The sequence below is a fragment of the Macaca fascicularis genome, chromosome 17 (assembly GCF_037993035.2).
Source record: "Macaca fascicularis isolate 582-1 chromosome 17, T2T-MFA8v1.1".
In the NCBI taxonomy this organism is placed as follows: Eukaryota; Metazoa; Chordata; class Mammalia; order Primates; family Cercopithecidae; genus Macaca; species Macaca fascicularis.
Genome location: NC_088391.1, coordinates 85,408,608 through 85,434,380, shown reverse-complemented (window position 1 = coordinate 85,434,380; position 25,773 = coordinate 85,408,608). Strand labels below are relative to the sequence as shown.

General features: G+C 40.7%; 1 protein-coding gene across 3 annotated transcripts in view; it reads left to right on the top strand.

The window, feature by feature from the left end:
- DCT (dopachrome tautomerase) overlaps positions 1 to 25,773 on the top strand; it is a 118,786-nt gene that overhangs the window by 57,771 nt on the left and 35,242 nt on the right. For 2 of the 3 annotated variants that reach the window (XM_074021258.1, XM_074021259.1), the window contains 3 exons: positions 857 to 963; positions 1,108 to 1,200; positions 2,456 to 2,517. Coding sequence is in view for 1 of the 3 variants with exons in the window: in XM_005586090.5 (XP_005586147.3) it covers positions 18,402 to 18,696 (295 nt within the window). In the remaining 2 variants the exon portion in view is untranslated. Of the gene's footprint in view, positions 1 to 856; positions 964 to 1,107; positions 1,201 to 2,455; positions 2,518 to 17,971; positions 18,697 to 25,773 lie in introns of those variants that run through there. The other variant, XM_005586090.5, reaches the window with a different exon arrangement.

Below are 25,773 nucleotides of genomic sequence, written 5' to 3'. Positions count from 1 at the left end.
ATCCAGATCTAAAATTTATGAGATAATATGGTTCACAGAGACCATGCATAGGACTAACTGTAGAATTCTAAGAGGAGCTCCGGTACTGATTGACAAATGCTAACGCTTGCAGAAGTAGACTCCCCTATACCCAGTTTGGCACTTCAATGAGATTCAGCAGAATTGGCAGAATTCTTCATGTCACCAGAAAGCAGTTAAGTCTTGTGATGATGACCCCCTTACTTCTCTTCAGTTTCTCTTCCACACCAACATTACCCATACCAGCTCTCCTTCTAAACCCAAAAGTTTGAGGATGTGTTCAGCATGGCTTGGTTGTAAAAAGAGAATGAGGATTTGAGTTTTGATGCCAGTTTCACCATTTGTTATCTGTTATGGGTTGAATTGTGTCCCTCTCAAATTTATATGCTGAAGTCCAAACCCTGAGTAACCCAGAATGTGACCTTATTTAGGAGTAGGGTCATTGAAGGTATAATTAGTTAAGATGAGGTCATACTGGAGTAGGATGGGCCCCTAATCTGGTCTATTGGTGTCCTCATAAAAGGGGAAATTCAGACCCAGAGCCTTGAACACAAGAAGAACATCATGTGAAGATTGGAGTTCTATATTACAAGCCGAGGAACTACCAGAAGCTGGGAGAGAGGCCTGGGAAAGATCTGTCCCTATCACCTTCAAAGGGAGCATGGCTCTGCTGACACCTCGATCTTGGAGGTGTCAGGATTGTGAGATGATAAATTTTTATTGTTTGAGCCACTCAGTTTGTGGAAGCTTTACTCTTGAACTCTTTACCCTCCATGGTTCCCAGTCCCTAAAAGCACCCTGACTTTTCTTGTTCACTGACATCTTTGTATTCCTTCAGGTCTTCGGCGAGGACTAAATGTTTCCACAAGAATGTTGCTCACCCCTCCATTACTACATACTCTTCTGCTGAGCTCCAACCTGGCCTTTTAATCATTGGTGCTCAAGGTAAAATCCATTTCATGGCATAAATAGTTAACTTTCCTAAATTCAATAGATCTTGTGACTACAAAAATATTACATATTATAAACTTCTAATTGAAGGTAAACCAAAACCTCTAAGAAATTATCTTGTTTTCTACTACTTTTCAGTGTGTCTTCCTTCTTATACTAGAATACTTCTTAGAAATGAAAAATTCATTACAACAAAATTTACATTTACTACGCAGCTGTCTGCTATGATTTGTAAGTACATATATCTTTTCTATTGCTTATGAAATGAAAGTGTGGAGGTTTTTTTTTTTTCTTTTTTTAGCTGTGTGTATGTGTGTGTGTATGCACATGTGGTCCATAAAAAGTAACTGAATGAGTGCAGATGAGATTCAATGAGAGGAGCCATTTTCAAAGCGAATGTCGGACAGACACAGACACCATGGTTAGTTTTTTTTTTTTTTTTTTGAGACCGAGTGTCACTGTGTCGCCCAGACTGGAGTGCAGTGGCGCGATCTTGGCTCACTGCAACCTCCACCTGCCGGGTTTAAGCAGTTCTCCTGCCTCAGCCTCCTGAGTAACTGGGACTAGAGGCGTGCACCACCGTGCCCAGCTAATTTTTGTATTTTTAGTAGAGACGAGGTTTCACCATGTTGGTTAGGCTGGTCTGGAACTCCTGACCTCAGGTGATCCACTCACCTCGGCCTCCTAAAGTGCTGGGATTACAGGCATGAGCCACTGCACCCAGTCTTGGTTAGCTGGTTTCTGACAGCAATGATGAAGTAATGAACTTGGTGTAAAAGCACCAGATTCAGGTCAAGATATTTTTAAAAAATATATTTTTGCTTATTTTTAATGATAGCATTTATTTTTGTCAGCTCTTGAAATTAATAAGAGGGCTCCCATCTGGTTTATTCATGGCTTCTTTAAACCTTGTCTCCACATGTATTTGTCATAATTAGTGATGGAGATTCCTAAGTTCCAAGGCTAACAGAATAATATAGCTGTAAACATAGCATATCATCATTTGACTAATTAAGTGGAATCTAAGAAGAAAACAGTTAACTTCATTTCTGGGTAGTAATATTGCATTATGGACAAGAATATCTTCTATGTGTTAGAGTTATAAATACTTAGTTTCCATAAAAAAATATTAAAAGTACTTATACTTAGATGCTTAGACATGTATATGAGTGTGTGTGTGTGTGTGTGTGTTTGTGTGTGTGTGTGTGTGTGTGTGTTAGATCTTTCAGCCTTTCCTGGCTGTCCATTGAAATAGAGGTCACATGGGCTATTGATTAAGAGGGTAGTAATTTTTCAAACACATAAACAATAATATAATGAGTCAGACCAATGGTTTGCCTGTGTAGAAATTTGAGACATTGTTTAATGGAAATAATAAAAATATGCTGAGTACCTTCTGTATGCCAGATTCTGCTAGGCAATTTATATCCAATGCCATATTTAATCTTTAAAATTATACCTTATTAAGTAGATATCTTCATCTTAGGTTTACAGATGAGGAATCTGAGGCTGAGAGAGAATAACCACTTGTCCAGGGTCATAGAACTGGTAAGTTTATTGCCTCTCCATATAAACTTCTACTGTTTCTCCTTATTCACAAAGTAACTTGCTGGGATTTTGACTGGGTTATACTCTTTTTAATACTTCCAGGAAATTCCTCCTTTATGTAATGTCATCCTCACAAGTACTCATCATTCTAAATTGTTTTAGCTTGAATTTTTTATTAACGAATTTTTTAAACTAAATACTATACGTGCATGGTTCAAAATTCAAAATGTAGAAAAGTATAGAATGAAAATAATTGTTCTTTCCTCTCCTGTTCCTCACCCCATTAGGCCCATTCCCAGGGACAGCACTCAACCAGTTTCTTGTGTTTATTCTATACATTGCCACACAGAGACGGGCAGATAGACACAGACAAGTCACAGACACAGATATACTCCCTGCCCCCACTCCCTCACATGTACATGTTAGCATAAACATAGTGAGTTCATAGCTATATACCTTATGTTTTTTCTCTTGACTATATATATGTGTGTGTGTTTGCATATATATATGTGTGTATATATGTATGTGTATGTGTGTGTGTGTGTGTGTGTATATATTAGACAAGAAGGTCTGGCTGTATCACCCAGGCTGGAGTCCAGTGGTGCAATCTCAGCTCATTGCAACCTCTGCCTCTTGGGCTCAAGCTATTCTCCCATCTCAGCTTTCCTGAGTAGCTGAGACTACAGGCGTGCACCACCACGCCTGGCTAATTTTTGTATTTTTTGTAGAAATAGGTTACGCCATATTGCCCAGGCTGGTCTCAAATTCCTGAGCTCAAGTGATCCTCCTGTTTCAGCCTCCCAGAGTGCTGAGATTACAGGTGTGAGCCACCACGCCTGGCAGACAATAGATTTTGGAAATCCTTCTAGACCTGAACAGTCTAAATTGTACATCTATAAGCCCTCGTAGATCTGTTAATACTAAAGTTGTCTAAAAATATATATGTTTTTTCAGCCCATACAACCTCTTACAAATGTATAGGTGGTATTTTCTGGATTTGATCAGAATTGAGCAGGAAGAGAGTGATTCCCTCCCAGAGAACTGTATTTTGAAGAAGGAGTAGCTCTTGCTTACCCAAATCAGTCATTAATTTATAAGGGTACACATAAAAATCCAAACTGAATACTCATGTACCAGAATGAAGCATAAAAAACAAAATGATAAAATAAGAATTAGAGGGCACAGTGTGCATAACAAAGAACTAAGATGAATATAAAGATAAATGATGCAAAATCTGAAACTAAAAAGTGTTTGTTGTATAAACACAGACTTAAGGATGAACTACAAAAATGCATTCAAGATGAAAAAAATGCACTCAACTGAAATAACAGACCACACATCCTATTTCTAACCCTTAGTTCCTCTGAAGAACAATTCATACCACCAAGAAGAAAAAAGGCTCTTAGATGTAGAAAGCAAAACCCTTATCAGGACAGATGTCCAGCATTTAGGAAACAACTTGGTCACGGGGAAAAAAAAATAATCTCTTTTCCCTATGATGAGGCAGCAAAGAATAGATCAAAAAGCATCAGACAGGGAAGGTGAACAGGGGGCTAAAAAACGGGGAGGATTTTCACATTCAGAGGCACAGGAGAAAAGAGCAGGCGACTCGTTGGCAAGCAGAAAGATGCATATGTTTTCTCTGTATTAATCTTAGCCATGGCTCTAACAAATCTACCGTTCTCTTCAATTGCTTCCCAGGCTTTGAGCCATTTCTTCCTCCTTTGAACATACAGACTGGCATAGGAAGGCATAGGCTGGCATCCTACTTCCAAAGTTATGCATGTCTACCCTGTATCATTCACTCACAAATTCTCTAAGGTATCTAAATCAGTATGTCATGAACATACGTTGAGTCCTTCTTATGTGCAAGTTGGTGCTAGGTGCCGGCATGCAAAATGAAAGCAGAACATCCCTTTTCACCGAGTCTTGCCTCAGCTGTAAAAAGAGATAGTAAAATGAGTTGCTTTCTAATAAGGCACTTTTCTACTCTCAGACTATTAAGCTCTATGATGCACAGCTGCCTCTCTTTACTGGGTTTCAGAACATTCCTTGTAACAGTCCTTGATTCGATGGCTTCCATTGATAACCAATGGTCTCAATACACCCATGAGATATCCCCTCTTGGATTCTGCTATTCGATTTCTAACAAAGACTTTCTCTTTTGCAAATAACGCAATGTTTAGTTACAGTCATACTTATGATCTGAGATCTTCTTAACTCATGTCCTTAGATCTGTATTCACTTATACCAACTTTTTAGGGATTCTTCTCAAACTCTTCTCTAAGCCCTGTTTTGTAAACAACAACTTGGCTGGGTGTTTATTACCTTTGCACTTATACAGAAATGTGTGTGTCTGTCTGTCTGTCTCATTTTTCAAAGGATTCGAGACAAGCTAGAGAAATACATAAATTTGCAAAAGGATAAAATAAGAATCCCAGAAATCAGGAACATAAGGGCAGGAAAATATTAAAGTAGATACTGCATGAATCAGTTGCTTGATGTGGGGGCTGCAAATTTGGCTCTAAGCTTCATAACTGGCCAAGGTAAAGAAAGAAACACCATCCTAAGATTCACATGGTCCGACAGTCCTGGATAAACTGGTTTCTATGGGGAAGTACAGCTTTCCTGGATCCTGAAGCCTGCAAGAAATCTCTCCCTGGATCCCCATAAAATGACACTAGGAAATGTGTTTGATGATACTAAAAATACCTTACAAGTTTCACAGGATGTTTTTCCAAATCATGCCCTAATGCAGGCTGATGGCTTAATACTAAAAGGTAATTTAGTTATTGCAAAGCTAGGAAGAGCCCAACCCTTATTCTCAACTTCAATCAATCTCCTCCATCAGAATGAGGATTTCTTAATTCTATTCTGATGTGCTTAGGGCTTCCATCTAGGGTAGCAATATTAAATCAATTCACTTAAATTAGAAATAGTAAAATGTTAAGCAGCAGTTTCTTGGAATTTAAATGAGATAACAAAGGGTAAGGAAAGCAAGCTTAGCATAGTACCTGGCATGGAGTAGGAGATTAGAGATTGTAAGTTTCCATCAGTCCCTTAGTATGAGGCACTGTGCTGACTTCCCCAGAGAAGATGATGAGTTTGACAACTCGACATGGTGAAAAGGCCACAACTTTGGAGTCAGGAAAACACAGCTCTGTCACAGGGCTTGTTACCCGAGGTCTGGCAGGCTCTGTTTCCTCTTCTGTAAAATGAGGATAATAAACAGTGAATAAATAACTAGAAACATTACATACTCACCCTTAGCTTAGTGCTAGAAGCATAGTAGGGACTTAATACATTAGGCTGCTTTCTTACTTTTAACATCATGCAATCAAGCAACACGTAGGAACTAAAAAAGACCACAAACCCAATGACATTGAGCACTTAACAACATATAGATCACCTGTAGCCCTATCCTTCCAAATCCAAAGTAAAACTCTTTATCTTTTTGAAAATCATTGTCACTCCTTAGCAATTCTCCTGGCTAAATAATCAATACTTTTAGCCCTTTCTCACCTATCAAGCATTAGTATTATTACTTCCTGTCCCATTTTGTTTTCTCTGCTCTCCTTCAAGGTATGGGACCTCGAAGTGGGTGTTTCCATGAAACAAAGAGTGACCTGCCTTTATTAGGAATGATTGTGAATTTGGGGAGGATACTATAGATGATGGTTCATTTACTCAACAAGTATTTTGATAAGTCGTTCCTATGTGCCAGACACTGTATTTGTGCAAGGCTGATGGGGTTGCAGCTTCATTTAAGCCTTTTCCTTTAAGTATTTAAGGCTTTTCTTCTAAGCCCAGGTGAGTACAGGAAAGCTCAGGGGCTCTGCCATTCTAGGAGAAAGGCAGTGAGCTGTACAGGTGTCTGCATTGTGAACAAGCAGACTGGTGGTTAATGGCCATGGCATCCTTTGGAAACACCGATGATGCCCAGAGTCTCTAAGTTCTCTCACAGAGCCCTCCAAGGTTCTACCTGTGCTAAAGTCTCAAGGGCAGGGTCGTGAATCCATTGGAGAAGCTAACAAAATCTATGAATCTTCTTGACACAAAAAGACCCATGCTAAATTTTCCACACAATTTCAGGATGTTCGAAGATCCCCCTGAAGTTCCTCTTCTGTCCCCCTGCCCCTCCCCACCCCCCAGCAGAATGCCAGAGTGAGACCCTTTTGTTTGGTGACATGTCTCAAGTCCTGCCATGGACCTTGACATTGGTCATTTTCATCAATGAATTGGGTTATGAAGACAATAAAGATGGGCCAACCAAATGTGTAGTTAGGACAAAGGCAGGAAGGAAAGAAATCCCGTTGCTTATACCCATTTAATATGACAACTTTGAACAGAGGTGAAATAAACCCTTTTATTTACAACCTGTTAGGAGCTGAGCTGGGTCCTCCCAAAAATTCCTACGTTCAAGTCTCAACTTGCAGCACCCAAGAATATAACTGTATTTGGCAATAGGACCTTTACAGAGGAGATTGAGTTAAAAATGAAGTTGTCAGGATGGGCCTCAATCTCATCTGACCAGTGTTCATGTTAGAAAAAGGAAATTTAGACACACAAAAGGCACCAGAAGTGCATGTGCAGAGAGGAAAGACCATGGCACGGGGCAGCAATAGGGAAGCTCTCTGCAAGTCGAGGCCTTGACAGAAGAATCCAACCCTGCCTACACCTTGATCGTGAACTTTCAGTCTCCGGAACTGTGGGAAAGTAAGTTTCTGTTGTTTAAGCCATCTACTCTGTGGCATTTTGTTATAGAAGCTAAAGCAAACTAATACAGACCTCAAAAGGCAATTCCATGTGAATAGAAGAGGAGATGGGGATAGGAGAGGCATCTGACTTTAAGGCAGCCATGTGAAAGCTATATGAAAATGACACAGGGCTTTAAGTTGGTTTCAAATGCAGTAAAAATAAAATACTTCTTGACTCTCCCTAAAGGGGCCATCCTCACAGAACCCCTGTCTTTGAGGGCAGCTGTCTTGTCTATGGACTTGCTTTTTGCCAATGGGGTGGGAGCAGACGTGAGTGAGGTGGACCTCTTCCGAGTAGTGGCCCATCACTGACCTCTACTTTGATGCAAAATTAGCAGAATGAAAGGAATGAAAAGATGCTGCTTCACTTTGAGTCCTGGAGTGAACACAGCGTACAGCACAGTCACAGCTGACAGACATGTGGTGGATGTGCAGGCTGCGTAAGAAGTAAACATTTCTTTCATAAGCCAAATGACATTTTGAGGTCTTAACTGCAGCATGAGTTACCCTGAGTGGATGTAGACAAAATTGATGAGGTGATGTGACTGTCTAGCAAAGCTTACAAAGTAATTCTTTTTCAGTTATCTTTGCTTAGATTGTAGCAGGAACGTTGAATTAAGTTATGGGAAACCTGCATTCAGAGGTCAAATCATGACCTGTGTTGTCTATAAAAAAGACCAGGCTACTATACTTTCGAAGATGGCCGAATAGGAGCAGCTCCAGTCTCCAACTCCCAGCGCGAGCGACACAAAAGACCAGTGATTTCTGCATTTTCAACTGAGGTACTGGGTTCATCTCACTGGGGAGTGCCGGACGATCGGAGCTGGTCAGCTGCTGCAGCCCGACCAGCGAGAGCTGAAGCAGGGCGAGGCATTGCCTCACCTGGGAAGCGCAAGGGGGAAGGGAGTCCCTTTTCCTAGCCAGGGGAACTGAGACACACAACACCTGGAAAATCGGGTAACTCCCACCCCAATACTGCGCTTTAGGAAACAGGCACACCAGGAGATCATATCCCACACCTGGCCGGGAGGGTCCCACACCCACGGAGCCTCCCTCATTGCTAGCGCAGCAGTCTGTGATCTACCGGCAAGGCAGCAGCGAGGCTGGGGGAGGGGCGCCCGCCATTGCTGAGGCTTAAGTAGGTAAACAAAGCTGCTGGGAAGCTCGAACTGGGTGGAGCTCACAGCAGCTCAAGGAAACCTGCCTGTCTCTGTAGACTCCACCTCTGGGGAAAGGGCACAGTAAACTAAGACACACAGACACCTCTGCACAGACGCAAACGACTCTGTCTGACAGCTTTGAAGAGAGCAGTGGATCTCCCAACACGGAGGTTGAGATCTGAGAAGGGACAGACTCCCTGCTCAAGCGGGTCCCTGACCCCTGAGTAGCCTAACTGGGAGACATCCCCCACTAGGGGCAGTCTGACACCCCACACCTCACAGGGAGGAGTATACCCCTGAGAGGAAGCTTCCAAAGCAAGAATCAGACAGGTACACTCGCTGTTCAGAAATATTCTATCTTCTGCAGCCTCTGCTGCTGATACCCAGGCAAACAGGGTCTGGAGTGGACCTCAAGCAATCTCCAACAGACCTACAGCTGAGGGTCCTGACTGTTAGAAGGAAAACTATCAAACAGGAAGGACACCTACACCAAAACCCCATCAGTACATCACCATCATCAAAGACCAGAGGCAGATAAAACCACAAAGATGGGGAAAAAGCAGGGCAGAAAAGCTGGAAATTCAAAAAATAAGAGCGCATCTCCCCCGGCAAAGGAGCGCAGCTCGTCGCCAGCAACAGATCAAAGCTGGATGGAGAATGACTTTGACGAGATGAGAGAAGAAGGCTTCAGTCCATCAAATTTCTCAGAGCTAAAGGAGGAATTACGTACCCAGCGCAAAGAAACTAAAAATCTTGAAAAAAAAGTGGAAGAATTGATGGCTAGAGTAATTAATGCAGAGAAGGTCCTAAACGAAATGAAAGAGATGAAAACCATGACACGAGAAATACGTGACAAATGCACAAGCTTCAGTAACCGACTCGATCAACTGGAAGAAAGAGTATCAGCGATTGAGGATCAAATGAATGAAATGAAGCAAGAAGAGAAACCAAAAGAAAAAAGAAGAAAAAGAAACGAACAAAGCCTGCAAGAAGTATGGGATTATGTAAAAAGACCAAATCTACGTCTGATTGGGGTGCCTGAAAGTGAGGGGGAAAATGGAACCAAGTTGGAAAACACTCTTCAGGATATCATCCAGGAGAACTTCCCCAACCTAGTAGGGCAGGCCAACATTCAAATCCAGGAAATACAGAGAACGCCACAAAGATACTCCTCGAGAAGAGCAACTCCAAGACACATAATTGCCAGATTCACCAAAGTTGAAATGAAGGAAAAAATCTTAAGGGCAGCCAGAGAGAAAGGTCGGGTTACCCACAAAGGGAAGCCCATCAGACTAACAGCAGATCTCTCAGCAGAAACTCTCCAAGCCAGAAGAGAGTGGGGGCCAATATTCAACATTCTTAAAGAAAAGAATTTTAAACCCAGAATTTCATATCCAGCCAAACTAAGTTTCATAAGTGAAGGAGAAATAAAATCCTTTACAGATAAGCAAATGCTTAGAGATTTTGTCACCACTAGGCCTGCCTTACAAGAGATCCTGAAGGAAGCACTAAACATGGAAAGGAACAACCGGTACCAGCCATTGCAAAAACATGCCAAAATGTAAAGACCATCGAGGCTAGGAAGAAACTGCATCAACCAACGAGCAAAATAACCAGTTAATATCATAATGGCAGGATCAAGTTCACACATAACAATATTAACCTTAAATGTAAATGGACTAAATGCTCCAATTAAAAGACACAGACTGGCAAACTAGATAAAGAGTCAAGACCCATCAGTCTGCTGTATTCAGGAGACCCATCTCACACGCAGAGACATACATAGGCTCAAAATAAAGGGATGGAGGAAGATTTACCAAGCAAATGGAGAACAAAAAAAAGCAGGGGTTGCAATACTAGTCTCTGATAAAACAGACTTTAAACCATCAAAGATCAAAAGAGACAAAGAAGGCCATTACATAATGGTAAAGGGATCAATTCAACAGGAAGAGCTAACTATCCTAAATATATATGCACCCAATACAGGAGCACCCAGATTCATAAAGCAAGTCCTTAGAGACTTACAAAGAGACTTAGACTCCCATACAATAATAATGGGAGACTTCAACACTCCACTGTCAACATTAGACAGATCAACGAGACAGAAAGTTAACAAGGATATCCAGGAATTGAACTCATCTCTGCAACAAGCAGACCTAATAGACATCTATAGAACTCTCCACCCCAAATCAACAGAATATACATTCTTCTCAGCACCACATCATACTTACTCCAAAATCGACCACGTAATTGGAAGTAAAGCACTCCTCAGCAAATGTACAAGAACAGAAATTATAACAAACTGTCTCTCAGACCACAGTGCAATCAAACTAGAACTCAGGACTAAGAAACTCACTCAAAACCGCTCAACTACATGGAAACTGAACAACCTGCTCCTGAATGACTACTGGGTACATAACGAAATGAAGGCAGAAATAAAGATGTTCTTTGAAACCAATGAGAACAAAGATACAACATACCAGAATCTCTGGGACACATTTAAAGCAGTGTGTAGAGGGAAATTTATAGCACTAAATGCCCACAAGAGAAAGCAGGAAAGATGTAAAATTGACACTCTAACATCGCAATTAAAAGAACTAGAGAAGCAAGAGCAAACACATTCGAAAGCTAGCAGAAGGCAAGAAATAACTAAGATCAGAGCAGAACTGAAGGAGATAGAGACACAAAAAACCCTCCAAAAAATCAATGAATCCAGGAGTTGGTTTTTTGAAAAGATCAACAAAATTGACAGACCACTAGCCAGACTAATAAAGAAGAAAAGAGAGAAGAATCAAATCGACGCAATTAAAAATGATCAAGGGGATATCACCACCGACCCCACAGAAATACAAACTACCATCAGAGAATACTATAAACACCTCTACGCAAATAAACTAGAAAATCTAGAAGAAATGGATAATTTCCTGGACACTTACACTCTTCCAAGACTAAACCAGGAAGAAGTTGAATCCCTGAATAGACCAATAGCAGGCTCTGAAATTAAGGCAACAATTAATAGCCTACCAACCAAAAAAAGTCCAGGACCAGATGGATTCACAGCTGAATTCTACCAGAGGTACAAAGAGGAGTTGGTACCATTCCTTCTGAAACTATTCCAATCAATAGAAAAAGAGGGAATCCTCCCTAACTCATTTTATGAGGCCAACATCATCCTGATACCAAAGCCTGGCAGAGACACAACAAAAAAAGAGAATTTTAGACCAATATCCCTGATGAACATCGATGCAAAAATCCTCAATAAAATACTGGCAAACCGGATTCAGCAACACATCAAAAAGCTTATCCACCATGATCAAGTGGGCTTCATCCCTGGGATGCAAGGCTGGTTCAACATCCGCAAATCAATAAACATAATCCAGCATATAAACAGAACCAAAGACAAGAACCACATGATTATCTCAATTGATGCAGAAAAGGCTTTTGACAAAATTCAGCAGCCCTTCATGCTAAAAACGCTCAATAAATTCGGTATTGATGGAACGTACCTCAAAATAATAAGAGCTATTTATGACAAACCCACAGCCAATATCATACTGAATGGGCAAAAACTGGAAAAATTCCCTTTGAAAACTGGCACAAGACAGGGATGCCCTCTCTCACCACTCCTATTCAACATAGTGTTGGAAGTTCTGGCTAGGGCAATCAGGCAAGAGAAAGAAATCAAGGGTATTCAGTTAGGAAAAGAAGAAGTCAAATTGTCCCTGTTTGCAGATGACATGATTGTATATTTAGAAAACCCCATTGTCTCAGCCCAAAATCTCCTTAAGCTGATAAGCAACTTCAGCAAAGTCTCAGGATACAAAATTAATGTGCAAAAATCACAAGCATTCTTATACACCAGTAACAGACAAACAGAGAGCCAAATCAGGAATGAACTTCCATTCACAATTGCTTCAAAGAGAATAAAATACCTAGGAATCCAACTTACAAGGGATGTAAAGGACCTCTTCAAGGAGAACTACAAACCACTGCTCAGTGAAATCAAAGAGGACACAAACAAATGGAAGAACATACCATGCTCATGGATAGGAAGAATCAATATTGTGAAAATGGCCATACTGCCCAAGGTAATTTATAGATTCAATGCCATCCCCATCAAGCTACCAATGAGTTTCTTCACAGAATTGGAAAAAACTGCTTTAAAGTTCATATGGAACCAAAAAAGAGCCCGCATCTCCAAGACAATCCTAAGTCAAAAGAACAAAGCTGGAGGCATCACGCTACCTGACTTCAAACTATACTACAAGGCTACAGTAACCAAAACAGCATGGTACTGGTACCAAAACAGAGATATAGACCAATGGAACAGAACAGAGTCCTCAGAAATAATACCACACATCTACAGCCATTTGATCTTCGACAAACCTGAGAGAAACAAGAAATGGGGAAAGGATTCCCTATTTAATAAATGGTGCTGGGAAAATTGGCTAGCCATAAGTAGAAAGCTGAAACTGGATCCTTTCCTTACTCCTTATACGAAAATTAATTCAAGATGGATTAGAGACTTAAATGTTAGACCTAATACCATAAAAATCCTAGAGGAAAACCTCGGTAGTACCATTCAGGACACAGGCATGGGCAAAGATTTCATGTCTAAAACACCAAAAGCAACGGCAGCAAAAGCCAAAATTGACAAATGGGATCTCATTAAACTAAAGAGCTTCTGCACAGCAAAAGAAACTACCATCAGAGTGAACAGGCAACCTACAGAATGGGAGAAAATTTTTGCAATCTATTCATCTGACAAAGGGCTAATATCCAGAACCTACAAAAAACTCAAACAAATTTACAAGAAAAAAACAAACAACCCCATCAAAAAGTGGGCAAAGGACATGAACAGACATTTCTCAAAAGAAGACATACATACAGCCAACAGACACATGAAAAAATGCTCATCATCACTGGCCATCAGAGAAATGCAAATCAAAACCACAATGAGATACCATCTCACACCAGTTAGAATGGCAATCATTAAAAAGTCAGGAAACAACAGGTGCTGGAGAGGATGTGGAGAAATAGGAACACTTTTACACTGTTGGTGGGATTGTAAACTAGTTCAACCATTATGGAAAACAGTATGGCGATTCCTCAAGGATCTAGAACTAGATGTACCGTATGACCCAGCCATCCCATTACTGGGTATATACCCAAAGGATTATAAATTATGCTGCTATAAAGACACATGCACACGTATGTTTATTGCAGCACTATTCACAATAGCAAAGACTTGGAATCAACCCAAATGTCCATCAGTGACAGATTGGATTAAGAAAATGTGGCACATATACACCATGGAATACTATGCAGCCATAAAAAAGGATGAGTTTGAGTCCTTTGTAGGGACTTGGATGCAGCTGGAATCCATCATTCTTAGCAAACTATCACAAGAACAGAAAACCAAACACCGCATGTTCTCACTCATAGGTGGGAACTGAACAATGAGATCACTCGGACTCAGGAAGGGGAACATCACACACCGGGGCCTATCATGGGGAGGGGGGAGGGGGGAGGGATTGCATTGGGAGTTATACCTGATGTAAATGACGAGTTGATGGGTGCAGCACAGCAACATGGCACAAGTATACATATGTAACAAACCTGCACGTTATGCACATGTACCCTACAACTTAAAGTATAATAATAATAAATAAATTAAAAAAATAAAAATAAAAATAAAGTTAAACACAAAAATTAAAAAAAAAAATAAAATAAAATAAAAAAAATAAAAATAAAAAAGACCAGGCTGATGGGGACATTTAAAACTAAATCATATGGGCCGGGCACTGTGGTTTACACCTGTAAACTCCCAACACTTTGGGAGGCTGAGGTGGGAGGATCACCTGAGGTCAGGGATTTGAGACCAGCCTGGCCAACATGGTGAAACCTCATCACTACTGAAAATACAAAAATTAGGCAGATGTGGTGGTGGGTGCCTGTAGTCCAGGTACTCAAGAGGCAGAGGTGGGAGAATCGCTTGAACTAGGAGGCGGAGGTTGCAGTGAGCTGAGATCATGCCACTGCACTCCAGCCTGGGTGACACAGCGAGACTCTGTCTCAGAAACAAAAACAAAAACCAACTAAGTCATATGAAAGAAAATGGAAAGGAATGGAGAATATTTAGTCTGAAAAAAAAAAAAAAAAAAGAGGGAGAAACGCCTGTGGAAAATGTACTGTACCCGTTCTAGGGAGCCCAACTGGGTTACCAAAGGCTTTTGATGAAAGCATTGGGGAAGGAAATTTTATTTAACATTTATATTTATACATTTACATTTAAATTTATATTTGAATTTAGTGGAAATTATACTTAATGTTAAAAACTTATTTTTTTTGTTGTTTATTTATTTATTTGAGACAGGGTCTCACTCTTTTGCGCAGGCTGGAGTGCAGTGGTGCCATCACGGCTCACTGTAGCCTCAACCTCCTGGACTCAAGAAATCCTCCCACCTCAGCCTCCCTACTAGATGGGACTACAGGTGCATGCCACCATGCCCAGCTAATTTTTGTGTTTTTAGTGGAGATGGGGTTTCACCATGTTGCGCAGGCTGATCTCAACCTCCTGGGCTCATGTGATCTGCCTGCCTTGGCCTCCCAAAATGTTGGGATTACAAGGCATGAGCCACTGTGCCAGGCCAAAAACTTATTTAAAAGGAAGAATTTCCTCACCCTTAGAATTGTTCCTGAAATGTTGTGAGAACCTCCTCACTAGTGATGTTTTGTTGGAAATACTGAGGAGGGAGTTCATGGGTCATAGTGATGTCGGGTTGGTGGTTTTCCAACATTTGCAGCAGTTTAACAAAACCTAACATGAAACCCCCAGCATAATAGTGGTCATTAGTAGTCTAAATGTGTTTTATATATTCAAAATAAAAGCATTTAATTTGTATAAAACCAGTCACTATAATAATGAGGCCCTTTTGATGAACATAAAATTTTGAATTGGGAATATTTATTCATCAACTATTTATCAAGTAGCCTCTATTTGCCAAATACTGTTGCACATGTTGGAAAAACACAGCAGAGTTAACGAACTTATAGCCCAGTAGATGAGACAAACTTTCAGCCACCTAACCAATAAGTCAGATAACTTTAGATGGTGACAAGTGCAATTTGACATTGGCATAACATTCAGGCATATGTCAAATTGCTGTGAAAATTTCCCAGTGTTGACTTTCAATTTCTGTTCTCATTGTTCTTATGTTGATGTAAACCAGGAACACACTATTCATGGATCTGTTGGCCACACTTTGAGTAGCACATGCAAAGTACCTTGGATTTTACTTGAAGTGCATTGGAAAGCACACATGCAGAGGTGGGAAAGAGAAGACTCAAAGATGACTTGTAGGGTTGTGGTGATGCTCTTTGTGGAGATAGAGAAGACCAATGGAGAACACATTTGGGAGGAGAGAGCAAAAGTTCTCGACTTGGGTGAGAAATATGTAAACCTTCAAGTAGAGAGGTCCAGTAGGAAGTTAAATAATATGACTCTGGTGCTCACAACTGAGGTCAAAGTCAGAGATGTAATTTTGGAAAGTCATGATAGCCTGCATTTAAGGCCTCAGACTAGCTGAGTTATCTAGCAAGTGTGGAAATGAAAGAAAAGAGATCCTAGGACTTAGACCTGGGGCATTCTGACATGAGAATTATTGACTCCATCAGTTTTAACATCCAAGAAATTTTATCTTAACATTTATGGAGACCCAAGGCTTCACAAAAACATAGAATAAAATTCCCAAGTGTCACAATGCTGGCCTGAAGTGGCAGTCAGTAAATACACATGGAAGGAATGAATGAGCTCCAAAATAAAGGTTTCAAAAACCCTTGAGATTTTGTGATTTTAGGACCCCAAGTTTCTTCCCACCCATGACGTGTTAGGTTGAATGTTGACTTCCCCAAAAGATATGTCCATGTCCCAGAACCTGTGAATGTGACCTTATTTGGAAAAAAGAGTCTTCTTTGCAGATGTAATTGAGTGAAGAATCTTGAGATGAGATCATCCTGGATTATCTGAGTGGGCTCTACATCCAATAAAAGTCCTTATGAGAAACAGACATGGAGGAAAAACACAGACAGATGGGGAGAAGGCCATGGGGCTGTGGCAGACATTGGAGCTGCAGTTTCAAGCCAAGGATTGACAGCAGCTGCTAGAAGCTTGAAGAGGCAAGGAGGATTCTAGCCTAGAGTGTCCAGGGAGAGTACAGCCGCCTGGCTGACACACGCCAGTCCAGCCAACACCTTCATTTCAGACTTCTGGCCTTCAGAACAGTGAGAAAATAGATTTCTGTTGTTTTCAGTCATCCAGTTTGTGGTCATTTGTTACAGAAACCTCAGGAAACTATTACACATGGTCTCTTTTAGCTGATGCTGTTGCAATATTTCCTTTGGTGCTCTGCTGTATTCTGATTCAGTGATTCTCAACTCTGGCTGCGCATTAGAATTGCCTAGATATTTTCTAACAAAGGCTGGTTGGTATCTGGAACATCCTCAGAGATTCTGATTCAGTAGGGCTGTGGTACAGGCTGATATTGGTGTAGAGCCAGACATAAGAACTACCATTTAATTAGTCATAGCAACTTAACATCAAGGGGTGGCACAGAGGTACAGGGGGTGGGAATACCTGTATAATTGTTTTCACATTAGGAATTTGCTTTGAAACATAAGAATATGTGTCTTTACATTCAAGTATATTCTTAGAAACTAGCTGAAGCTGTTTCGCATCCTTGTGGCACCAAGTCCTCTTTCCACCATGAAATAGGTGCAAAGACAGTCCTGTTTCCACTGTGAAAAAATAAAAGGATACTCTGACAGGTGGCCACTGTTGCTGACCTGACCATTCCCCAGAAGCACCAGGAGGCATTGCTTTCTAGACTGAAGTTCGGTCGTGCTTCACTTTAGTCTAATCAAAAAGATTTGCTTGCAAGTCTTCAATCCAGATGGTTCCAGTGCCTTCCATACAATCAGATAATGACAATTGTGAGTTTCTGGTGGCATGCTACTTCACGTAATTAAAAAAAATATTGCTGCATAGATGTGCTGAATAGGAGAAGAGTAAGTTATTATTTGGAGGGAAGAGGATTCCCAATTGTGGAACAAAGCAATTCCTTGTACCCTGGTTCTAAATAAATGTTTCTTTATTTTTGAAGTTGCGTGACCCCCTATTATGGTCTTTTTTGCACACATGTCAGAAAGCAGCCATGAGTGCATTGTAGTTAGCAAAGTGAGCTTGTCTGTAAAGGGTCTTTGACGAAGAGCTCACTGCATCCATTGACTCCCCAGGATGTCTGAGGTCACAAGTTTGGCTGGAGCACATGAGCCCAGATAAAGAAGATGGTTTTGCCCTCCTGAAACAAAGCCAGAAATGATCTCCTTTATTGTGCACTTTGGGTCATGTGCTAATGATGAGGGTTTCTCTAATACTAATCCCCCTAATGAAGCCTTCTCCCAGCCCTTACACAAGCCCACAAGGCCCCGTGGCTTGGCAAGCCAGAGAGAATAAAAGCAGCCCGGTGTTTGGCTTTTGAACTGAGTTCAAGGCAATTAAAGTCAAGAGCTAAGGAGGGAGGGAGAGGGTTTAGAAATACCAGCATAATAAGTAGTATGACTGGGTCCTCTGTAAATTAACTCAATTAGACAAAGCCTGATTTAACGGAGGAAGATGGAGAGAAGCGCTACCCTCATTAAATTTGGTTGTTAGAGGCGCTTCTAAGGAAATTAAATCTGTTAGTTGTTTGAATCACATAAAATAGTGTGTGCATATTCATGTACACACGTGCACACATGTAACCTCTGATTCTTGTGGTTATATTTTTAAGAAGAGAGGAATAGAATGCAAAGAAAAACAAAATATACTGAAAAGAAAAAAGACTGAAAGAGTGGAAGGTAAGGAGAAAAGTGGGATAGAGACAAGGAAAGTAAGAGAGAGAGAGAGAGCTCTCCCAATTATAAAGCCATGAGCCCCCTTTGGTGGGGGCTTCTGCTCAGTTGCTTGGACTGTAAAATCCTGCCAGGAGCCCAGGCTCAGTTCCCCCGAGTCTGCATGACAGTGGACAGCCTGGTGAACAAGGAGTGCTGCCCACGCCTGGGTGCAGAGTTGGCCGATGTCTGTGGCTCTCAGCAAGGCCGGGGACAGTGCACAGAGGTGCAAGCCGACACAAGGCCCTGGAGTGGTCCCTACATCCTACGAAACCAGGATGACCGTGAGCAGTGGCCAAGAAAATTCTTCCACCGGACCTGCAAGTGCACAGGTGAGGCCCATGCTCCAAGCTTGGTGGGGAGGGCCAGAGCTGGGAAAAGAGCTCCTTCTAAGGAAAAGATGAGACTCTTGACAGAGACTCTTAGATTAGACTTTGAAAGGCAAACCAATGATGGTTTTGGTTGGAAGCATATTCAATAAGCCTGATGTGCTGGTTTATTCTTCATACCCTCTAGTACATCTAATTATGAAGACTAAATAAATATGGCGTGGGCCAAGCCTGCTTATATGAATGCATGCCAACATACTATTGGCTTGTTTGTTGGAAGGGGAATTTAAGAGCTTAAAAGACTGAGCAAGTCCTTTCAAGATGGATTCGGTGCCCTCTCCTGAAATGGGTTTGCACTTGTTGAAAAGGGATGGGTGAGGCAAGCATGTAGAAGACAGGGGTCAAAGGCAGGTGTTCTGGTCTCAACATTTCTCATGATTTGAACAGATTTTTTTTTTTTTTTTTTTTGAGACAGAGTCTCGGTTTGTCACCCAGGCTGGAGTGCAATGGTGCTATCTCGGCTCACTGCAACCTCCACCTCCCGGGTTCAAGTAATTCTCCTGCTTCAGCCTCCCAAATAGCTGGGATTACGGGCACCCACCATCATGCCTGGCTACTTTTTGTATTTTGAGACGGGGTTTCACCATGTTGGCCCGGCTGGTCCCGAACTGCTGACCTCAGCAGAGTGCATGTTTCTCGCTAAAGCTTATGACTGGGTTGGAACTTTGACAAAATTGTCGAGCGATGGCAAGATGGCGCTTTCTCAAGGAGCTATGGCAGGGAGGGTCGTTATTAGATAACAATGGCTTTTTGTCACTTTTATCTGGACTTGAACTGGACATCACAAAATTTGCTCAGTGCCCTTCCTTTAGACTCTGGTCTCTCTCATTACCTGTTGCTTTGACATCTCTGTGCATTTCTCATTCCTCTAGCTCTTTGGGGCTTTTTCAAATCCTCCTCAGTCTTTCCCATCTCCAGTTTCCAGCAGCCATGCCCTTCCGGGATCAACACTCAAAGCCTGGCAGGGGGCCACTGAAATACAAAAAACACAAGTGGCAACCTCAGCAAAGCCCTTGGACACTGTTGTAGGCTGGGTGGTTGCAGAAGACTTTTTCCTTTTAAAAACACTTTTTACTTCTGTTCTCGCAGGATTCTGGAACATAGGCGGATATAGGTCATTGAGCTTCATAAGGGGTTGAATAGGTATTACTAACGGAACATAAAAAGGCCTGTGATGTTGGTGTAGGAATGACATTCGATTGTTTTTTTCACTTTAACTTTCAACTTTATTTTAGATCCAGGGGGTACATGTGCAGGTTTCTGACATAGGTATATTGCACGGTAGTGGGGTTTGAGGTATGATTGATCCCGTCACCCAGGTAGGGTGTGGAGCACCCAGTAGGTAGTTTTTCAACCTTTGCCCCCGCCTCCCCTCTCTAGCAGTCTCCGGTGCCTATTGTTGCCATCTTTATGTCCACGAGTGCCCAGACATTAGATTTCTTTTTTCACATTAAAAGTTCTGGCTTTAGGCCAGGTATAGTGGCTCACGCCTGTAATCCCAGCACTTTGGGAGGCTGAAGTAAATGGGTCACTTTGAGGTCAGGAGTTTGAGACCAGCCTGGCCAACATGGTGAAACCTCGTCTCTACTAAAAATACAAAAATTAGCCAGGCGTGGTGGTGGGCGCCTATAATCCCAGCTACTCTGGAGGCCGAGACAGGAGAATCACTTGAACCCAGGAGGCAGAGGTTGCAGTGAGCCGAAATCATGCCACTGCACTCCAGCCTGGGCAACAAAGTGAGATCTGTCAAAAAAAAAAAAAAAAAAAGTTCTGGCTTTATAATCCTTTTGTAGTAATATTTTTTATTCTGTCATTCAGAAGAATACGTAGGTCCTAGTTTTGCCCTGGATATTAATCATGACAAAAATTTCAGTAATGTATTGGATATATATTACTCAGTTTTTCTAAGTTATTTAAGCCTTTGCTTCTATAGCCCTTCTCTCAAAATTATCATGGTTTTTTTAGACGAATGAGGAGCAGGTTGCTGGTGTGGTTAGTGTGACTGAAAACCACACTAACACCGTAACTTTTTTGTTCAAAACCCCAAAATACTTCTAGAACAATTATTTCTATGTCGATCAATGAAAAAGTGCTGGCCAGGCACAGCGGCTCACACCTGTAATCTCAGCACTTTGGGAGGCCAAGACGGGTGAATCATTGAAGGTCAGGAGTTCAAGACCAGCCTGGCCAATATGGTGAAACCCTGTCTCTACTAAAAATACAAAAATTAGTCAGGCGTGGTGATGGGCACCTGTAATCCCAGCTACTCAGGAGGCTGAGACAGGAGAATCACTTGAACCCGGGAGGTGGAGGTTGCACTGAGCTGAAATCGAGCCATTGCACTCCACCCTGGGAAACAACAGAGCAAGACTGCGTCTCAAAAAAAAAAAAAAAGAAAGTGCCAACACTTTCAAAAGTTGTAAATCTGCATTGCATAGAATTCTGAGGCAGAGGACTTTAGGAAGTCACATATAACAGTTAACTCTTTTTGTTACCAGCTTCTTTATATTTTTGCCCTGGCTAGCAAGTTTTTTGCTTGTTTGTTTTAGGTAGGGATAGAAAGAATAGAGGATAGTAGAATAGAAGGAATCATTGCTATTTCCCTTTGCTGAGGAAATGTTTATAAATATTGCTCTAGAAGTAACAGGAACTTAGGATCACGGAGACCTACTTTCAAAATAAAAAAAAAAAAAAAAAAAAGGATCCCCTGCTCTAAAAAGGCATTGGGCCAGAAATAGGGCCTGTCCTTTAAGTCCAGGCTGTAAAGAAATCCTGTGTGCCTAAGCCAGTCCAAAGAAGCAGGGCTTCCTCCGGGGAAATGGTCTGCCTCTCCAGCCATTGTCAAGGCCAGGCCTGGCCCTGAGATCCCACCTCCAGGCTGTGGCTCACCTCCCCCCATGATCTGCTCAGTCCAGACTCATCAGCAACAGAACTCTTTCCACACCTACATTTTTTGAAAGGTAACTTAAGATTTGCTGTATCTATAAATTCAATTTACTAGACTTTTAATATTTCTCAGTTTTATTGAGGCATAATTGTTACACAGGACACTGCACATAATTTGCACAATTTGGTATCTGGACATACCTATACGGTTGTGTTGCCATCTCCACAATCAAGATAATAAACATATCCATCATCTCCAAAGGTTCCTCATGGTTGTTTTTGTTTGTTTTGCTTTTGTGGTAAGAACAGTTAACATGAGATCTGCCCTCTTAACACATTTGTAAGTGCTGAATGCCTTATTGTTAACTATAGGCACTATATTGTACAGCACATCTCTGGAACTTGCTCATCTTGTATTGTTATAACTTTACAACTCCCCATCACCCCTCCCCCATCCCCTGGTAACCACCATTCTGTCGTGTACTTCTCTATGTTTGGCTACTTTAGATGCCTCATGTAAGAGGAATCATGCAGAGTTTGTCCTTCTGAGACTGACTTATTTCACTTAGCACAAATGTCTTCCAGGTCCATCCATGTTGTCGCAAATGGTAGTATTTTTTTCTTTTTAAAGGCTGAATAATATTCTACTGTATTGTGACACCAACTTTGGATGGCTCTACTTATCTTGCTAGATGGTCTTTTTCTTTGAATCTCAGGGCACGAGACTAAGTCCATCGTGACTGAGCTGGGAAGTTATTTTGTGTATGTCGTAAATACTATTCTGTGATGTGCCGTGTGTCCCAAAGCAGGACACATGTCCTTCAATTAATTCTCCCCCAAAGAGTAAGTTGCTAGCCTTCCTAGGGTAGCTTTTTTATGGGGCAATCTTTGGAATTGAAACCTGATCCTGAGTCTCCCAAAGAACCTCGTCTACAGTAGCCTGATGACTCTTTTGCGAATGGAGTCACTGGGTCACTCCTGGGATGATCCAAAATTTCTCAAGGAAGAGATGTAGATTAGTGTCTTGTAACAGACTATTGATGACCCCGAATATTGTTAATTCTTTGGAAAATAAACACCTCATAGTTTCCATAATCATGAAGCTGGTAAAGTAATTTCAGCCTAATAAGTAGAAACACATACAGATTCTGGGATTTGTTTTTTAAAACTCTAAATTCTATGGTGAAATTCTCTGTAGAGAGTTTCTCTATAGTCTCTGTAGGGAGAAATTGAAACAAAAAAGCCACTAAGCTTAATTGTCAGGAAGAGCTGAATGGCAGGAGACTTTGAATTTGCTGTTCACCTTATAAGGCTTACCTGCCAGTTGGCTTTATGAGAATATGCCATTTGCAGCTATGTCTTTTGGCATCTGAGAAACTTGTACACCAAATAGTTTTTGAACAGTTGACAGTGAACTTCTTGTTTGTACAAGTGACTAATTGCCTCCATTTTCCAATCTCTGCAATGGGGATAATGATGAAACCACACTTGTAAAATCCTTTTGAGTTCTGTAGATGAAAGGACCTATGTAAGTATAAAGTATTGTTATTAAAATAATAGAATCTCTAATTAAAAGGAATAGGCTATTTAGAGTTCCTTGTAAATTCACTAATCGGTGGCCTTCAAGCTTATTTAGTCTAATGGCTTTCTGAGGTTGAGCTGATGCAGTTCACGTAGGAATGTGTGGGGTTTAGATGATCTCACTCTTTTTCCATTTTTATCCTAGTCCTTTGTAAGCATAAGAGTTTGACTCTTTAAATTTAATTTTCACTCAAGAACATACTCAATGGTCGAAAGATTGATATTATCTAGGAATCTTTTTTTTTTTTCTTTTCTCTCTGTTTCCCAGTAAGAGAACACAGTTCTTTCTAAAGTGCTTCTCTTCTTATATTTTTTTGCATTGGTAGATTAAGAAGAGAAAAACTAACTTACGTTAAATTGATGGAAGATGGTACTAGGAAATCTAAATTAAAGAAATAAACATTTTGTCTGCTGGACTTTCATGTTGTTACACTTTTCAGTCACCTCCAGCATTTCAATGAATTCTTCAGGTCAGGTCTGTAAACTCAGAAATGAAAGGGACCCAACTGCAGAGCTTTGGAAGAATTTCTCTGAGACATCTTGGAAAAGGAATGTTTTAATCGAATACATTTCTGGGTCATAAATGAGCTCCAAAACAGACACAAGCTTTCTTTTCCTCCACCCCCGCCCCATTCCTTTCACAGGTGTTGAAAACTTTCTTATTAGAACTTATACATTGCCTTTTGGAGGCAACTCTGGTTATGTTAAAGTTTCTTGTTCACTATAGTTGTGAAGCATCTCTGATTTTCTGAATCAAGATTAATCATTTCATCATTTGTCATCCAATGGAGCTTGACTTATTCCTCTGTATTCACTTTTCCCACAGTTTGACTTGTGTTGAAATGTCATTGTGTACATGTCCTTCATTTCCACTAGACTAGGGTATTATGCCTCATTTATACAGATGCTTCCTGACTTATGATGGGGTTACATCCCAATAATCCATCATAAGTTGAAAATACCGTTAAGTCAAAAATACATTTAATACACCTAACCTATGAACATCGTAGCTTAGCATAACCTACCTTAAATATGCTCAGAACACTAACATTAGCCTACAGTTAGGAAAAAGCATCTCACACAAGGCCTATTTTATAATAAGGTATTGAATATCTCATGTAATTTATCAAATACGGTACTGGAGGTGAAAACCAAAATGGTTACCTGGATATTCGAAGTGAGTTTCTACTAAATGCATATTGATTTTGCACCATCCTAAAGTTGAAAAATTTTAAGTTGAACCATCATAAGTCAGAGGCCATCTGTGTTTGTATCCACTAGTGTCTGATCCCTTTTATTCAATTATTCATTGATTCTTTCACCACCTACCCAACCAACATTTATTTAGCATCAATTAGGTCCTTCAGATACAGAGAGGGGGGAAAAACTGACTGATTCTTAAGATGTGCATAGTATAGTGATATGTAAGACAGATATGAAGACAAACAATTGCTGTACTATTTGATAAGTGGTCTCTAATAATACTAGTAATAATAACACTTAATATAGAACTCACAGCAAGGTGCGGTGGCTCATGCCTATAATCTCAGCACTTTGGGAGGCCAAGGCAGGCAGATCACCCAAGGACAGGAGTTCAAGATCAGCCTGGCCAACATGGTGAAACCCCGTCTCTACTAAAAATACAAAAATTAGCCAGGCGTGGTGGTGGGCACCTGTAATCCCAGCTACTAGGGAGGCTGAGGCAGGAGAATCGCTTGAACCCAGGAGGTAGGGGTTGCAGTGAACTGAGATCGCGTCACTGCCCTCCAGCCTGGGCAACAGAGTGAGACTCTATCTTGACCCCCCCCAAAAAAAAAAAAAGAAAAAAAAACACACATACACACAAAACCCCACTATATACATATATATAAAATAATAAATATATTTATAATATATAAATAAAAAAATATATATTTAACTCACTATATACCAGATGTAGTTCTAAGTGCTCCACATTAATGTGCTTGTTTTTTATAACATAAAAGCTATGGTAACATAAAGGAAGACATGTTAAATTGTTGTATTTTTTAATAGACTTTAGAGCAGTTTTAGGTTCACAGCAAAACTGAGTCAAAACTACAGAGATTTATCTACCCCCTGCCCCCATACCCTCACACCTCCTTCACTGTCAGTGCATGTGTAGTGCTGGATACCTTTTAGATAGTAGGTGTTCAATAAATTATTAAATAAATACATGAGAGAGTCAATTATTTTGTTTCTGCCAACTACAAAGAATCATGACAAAGAAAATAGAGTAGTCCTCCAACTCATGGCATAAATTATGAATTACTCAATTTCAACAATCAGACCCCAACTCAAAAACAAGTGTTATGCCTTTAAATGTAAGAATGTATTAAATTATTATTATTAAATTTAGGTGTGTTATTTATTAATATTTTAAAATATTGAGACTTTATTATTTTAGATCAGTTTTGGGTTCACATAGAAATTGGGGAGAAAGTACAAAAAATTCCCATCTACCTTCTCCCCCACACTCTGCAATTTTCCACTAGCAACTTCCGCAAACCAGGATTACAATCAGTGAACCTCTAG